A 4,513-nucleotide genomic window follows, 5' to 3' on the forward strand; every position below is an offset into this window, starting at 1 on the left:
CAATTTCAGAACACGCATTAAACAAAAACCTATTCAAAAGTTAGTTGAAGCGTCTTAAGGACATCATTACCTAGACCGACACAAGGAGCGGGGCCCAGAACTAGGACGGGGTCAAAGAGGAAATTTAAAACGAATGGATGACTTAAACGTAGCAGATGCATTTTACGTTCACCTTTACCTTTACTCCACCTCCGCCTGGATTTCCTGAGAGGCTGAAATGCAAGCACAGCACAATTTTCCCACTCTCTCCAACTTATTTTGAGATTACTTAAAAGAACCACCCACTGTTTCCACTCAACGACTGGTGCGGGAATTCGCTTGAAGTTCTGCTCTTCAGAACCAGAAAACTTTGAAAGGTTAACTACCACTGAGTAGCAAGCCATAGCACTCTCTCCAGGAGGACATTTGTTTGCATGTTTGTTTCTTCATGGATTGACAGTTAAATGTATCTTAGAATAGTCTTATTATTGCTTGGGACAGTACACAGATTCACTTACTAGAGAGCAAGACATTTCTTGTTTTGCACAGTTTCCTACTACGTAAAATAGGAAACTCTGCAAAGCCTGTATTTTCATGATCTGTCTTATTGTCTTCTCTTTATTTGGTAAAGATTTTACTTAATACAGAACAATGCTTAGGTTCTTATTACATACATTGATCATCATTATATAATACAAATATATCTGTCTGCAACATTTCCATTTGGGGCAGACTGAAAAAAAAACAGCCTTTGTAAATCTGTTTTATTTGTTCATTCCTGGTTTTCCAACAATGAGATCTGGTCATATTTTTCTATAAAATAACATTTTAAAAAACATGCATTTTAATTAAAACTTTGATGACATTTCAAGTTAACAACAACAGAAATCAATTTTGATGGAAGAGATCTATTTTTTAAAATACCTCTAACGCTTTAAAAAAAAAAACATTTAACTGTTTTAAATCACAGCTTTTAAAATGTACTCTTTTTTTTGAACATCAAGCATTTCGTTTCACAGATTTGCCAGTGAAATTAAAAAGATTTGGCTAAAGTGGGATGACTTCAGAAGATATAAGCCTAGCTATTAAGAAACTTGATACATTTGGCATCTGATCTAGTCCAGGTCATCAATAGGGAATCTTTAATCCCTCCGGAGCAGTAGGTGGCACACTAAAGTTCCAAATGAACAGAGGCATTTGACACCATGGCTAGACAGATCAGTGGATGGTTTTTATTTATGTTAACCTCCAAAGAAAAGTTACTTAGTTACAACATCTTAGAAACGTTTTTTTTAGGCTAGAACAATACATATAAACCTCCAAATGCCTCTGCCCCTGAATCCTGATTCAAATATTTTGAAGATGCCTGGCTATTTATTACCTTCCACCACTCTGAAGTGAGGGCTGTGCTTGAAGAGATTCTGCAGTTAGAAGAGAAAAAAAAAAAACACTTTGATAAACACACAGACAACTAATATAGAATTCATTTTATTCAAGAGCACCACTTTCACATGAGTTATCTGAAAGTGAATTCTGATTCAGCAGAAAAATACATCATTCTCATCCTTTCCCCTCTTTTCGCGCCCGCCCCCCAACTTAAACATCGTCCCCTTCCCTGTATTTTTGGTTGAATTGAGTCTCATTTGTTGACCGGCTCTACTGGGACTTGGCCCAGTATAAACACAAAAATGCACCCAAATCATAAAACTGTTCTTCTTTCAGTTATGTTTTATTTGTAAGTGTACTGGGACATATCTCTCTGTTGTATTTTGGTGCACAAAAGTGGTTCTGATAAGGGAGGAGGGAAAGATAATAAAGCAAAGACATAACCAAGGAAAAAGCTCAGCAGACATCCATGGACAGGTAGATCAATCCGTGAGGCATTTCAGGATTAACACTGGCAGTTTGTAACCACTGTGTGAGTGTGTGCGTTCAAGAAAATATTTACAGTAATCTTCCTTTTTTCCTTTTCCTCTAAATACAAGAATATGACAAGAATGTTGTGTTTTCGGTGAAAACAGGCAGTCAACTGTGATATCACGCTATCCACAAAACGGTCTATCAGAAAGCTAGCCCAGTTTAGTGCTCAGTTTCAAATGCATAGAATGTTTGCGCTGCAAACAATGATATACAACATAATTAAATAAATAATGCCTAACCAGAGTGAGATCTAGTTGTGTTTCTTCCTGCACCTTTCAGATCATGCATGGTTTCAGTCTTGTTTCTTATCTGTTCTCAGCTTTTTAGTTCTTATTAAAGGATGGTAATAAACCATCTCCACCCAATCAAGATCAAGGGTGTCTTGTGCACCAAGCAGGCGTTTTACCTAACCACCTTCAATTGTTTTCTCTCTTTTTAATCCATCAGCAGTTCATAAAGTACCTTGATTATTACTATGAAATACTATACATGATTTTCTATCTGGGAGACTGATAGTGCAAATTAAATTTCTTGCTACCCAACATTTATCCCCAGCAATAAATTACTTTTGGATAGTAATAATAATGAAACAGTTGTTCTGCTTCCCCCCCTCCCAACATGCAGACCCTTTTGAAATAAATGGAGGGCTTTAAACTTGTCTTTCTCTCATCTGGGATTTAGCTGATTTTCTCACAGCCAAGTCCTGCTCCAAGTGAAAGCAGAAACTTCTCACTATTTCAATGATTTCATGTTCTCCAAAAGAGAAGGAAAGGGGACCTAGAAGAGTAAGATGGGTCTTGATCTGTGGAGAAAAGGGGTCAGAGTATCTCTCCTACTGTCTGCTACCCCATCAATCTATTTTTATTAATAGAGAGAAAAAACAAACAGTAGTTTAAAATAAGCCACTTAGAAAAATAAATGAAAGGGCAAGCACGTTCTATGAGTGGAGGGAAAAGCTTATTTTGAAATGGTCTGTTTTCTAGATCATAGCAATAAGAGCACATATGGAAAAAGAAAAACCTGGTTTCAACTGTTTTATTTTCCTAAATAAATATTTATTTCAGAGCCTTTAAAATTCTGCTTTTTAGTCAGCTCTCTCCCTAAAGACCCTCACCGACCAATCAGGCCACAGGAGTATACAGGCTGGGTCACTGGAAAACTTGGACTTCACCTAAACAAGCAGCCACCCCCCCCCCCCCCCCCCCCGCCCCTCCTCCTTCCTTTCAGCGGGGCTCCCACTTCCTTTCTGGCAATGGAGAGCAGTCATCGGAGGAGTCTTATTGAAAAAGAAAAAATAAATCAAAGAGGGTTTGGATGGGGTGTAAGACTTAGAGAGAAAATGAAACACAGAGACAGAACAACTAGCTTTGCTACCCAGAATTTCACCTTCGGGGTTCGTTTGGTTTTTTGGTCTTTGACTCAGTTCATGTGCGTAAGGTTGGGGCGGTGGTAATAATTGTGGTGCTCTTTTTTTCTCTTCCTTAGGGTTGTGGGTGGGTGGGTGGGGAATGGAATGAAGCTGCAGAAAACGGCTCTCTGGAATTACATTTCTAAAGTATTTTTTTCTTTGCTTTTGTTCTGTTCTGTTTGTCTTTATTTGTCTAGTTTTTGGTGGTTGGTAGGTCTTTTGTACATTGTTCCTTGGTCCCCAGGAGATTCTGATAAGTGTCTCTGGTCAAAAACAGTCCATTTCCCTGCCCTTCCCATCTCCCCCCACCCTCACCCCCAGAACCATCCTGCTCCTCAAACCCCCTTCTCCAGTCTCCTCTTTCCTTCCCCCGACTCCCCCTCTCCCAAGTGCTCCCCCTTCACCTCCACCCTACTCTCCCGCATACACACTGGGCACCCAGTCCTTTAGGCTGGGGAGGGTAAGGACAGGGAGAGCAGAGGGGAGGTGGAGAAGGAGCGCTCGAGGAGGGACTCCTCAAATGCAAGCAGGATAACGGCCGCTCTAAATCCTGGGGAGAGGGGGTGATGGTGGTAAGCAGGCTCGGGGAAGGCCCCCCCTCCCGGCGAAATGCCCCCAGCTCTGCCCCGCCCGGTTCCTCCCATCTCCCCCCTCAGTAAGTGGCAGAGAATTTCATCCGCTTCTGCTTCTGTCTCTGGTTGCAAAACCACACCCGCACCACGTTCTTTTTGAGGTCCAGTTTCTCGGCAATGGCGGCGATCTTCTCGGACGAGGGCCGGGGCTGCACGGCGAAGTAGGCCTCGAGGGAGCGCTTCTCGGGCGCGGCGATGGAAGTCCGCTTGCGCTTCTTCTCGCCGCCGTTGAAGAGCTCGGGCTTGTTCATTTTCTCGCGCTGCGCGCCCTCGGCCTCCTCCAGCCACGCCTGCAGGATGGGCTTGAGCGCGATCATGTTGTTGTGCGAGAGCGTGAGAGACTCGAACCTGCAGATGGTGCTCTGGCTGAGTGAGCCCACGCCCGGGATCTTGAGGTTGGCCAGCGCCGAGCCCACGTCGGCCTGCGTCACGCCCAGCTTGATGCGCCGCTGCTTGAAGCGCTCGGCGAACGCCTCGAGCTCGCGCGGGTCCGTGTCCGAGTCGCAGATGGACGCCAGGCCCGCCGCGCCCACCACGGCCGCCGCCGCCGACGCCGCCGCCACCTGCCCGGCCG

General features: G+C 43.7%; 1 protein-coding gene across 1 annotated transcript in view; it reads right to left on the reverse strand.

The window, feature by feature from the left end:
• Positions 1-3,657: 3,657 nt before the first annotated feature.
• The window catches only part of POU4F1 (POU class 4 homeobox 1), a 2,122-nt gene continuing 1,266 nt past the window's right edge, over positions 3,658-4,513 (reverse strand). The window contains exon 2 of the mRNA XM_040267266.1: positions 3,658-4,508. Coding sequence (XP_040123200.1) covers positions 3,960-4,508 — 549 coding nt within the window. The 3' untranslated portion in view covers positions 3,658-3,959. The remainder of the gene's footprint in view (positions 4,509-4,513) is intronic.

The sequence above is a fragment of the Oryx dammah genome, unplaced genomic scaffold (genome assembly GCF_014754425.2).
Source record: "Oryx dammah isolate SB20612 unplaced genomic scaffold, SCBI_Odam_1.1 HiC_scaffold_24, whole genome shotgun sequence".
Taxonomy (NCBI): domain Eukaryota; kingdom Metazoa; phylum Chordata; class Mammalia; order Artiodactyla; family Bovidae; genus Oryx; species Oryx dammah.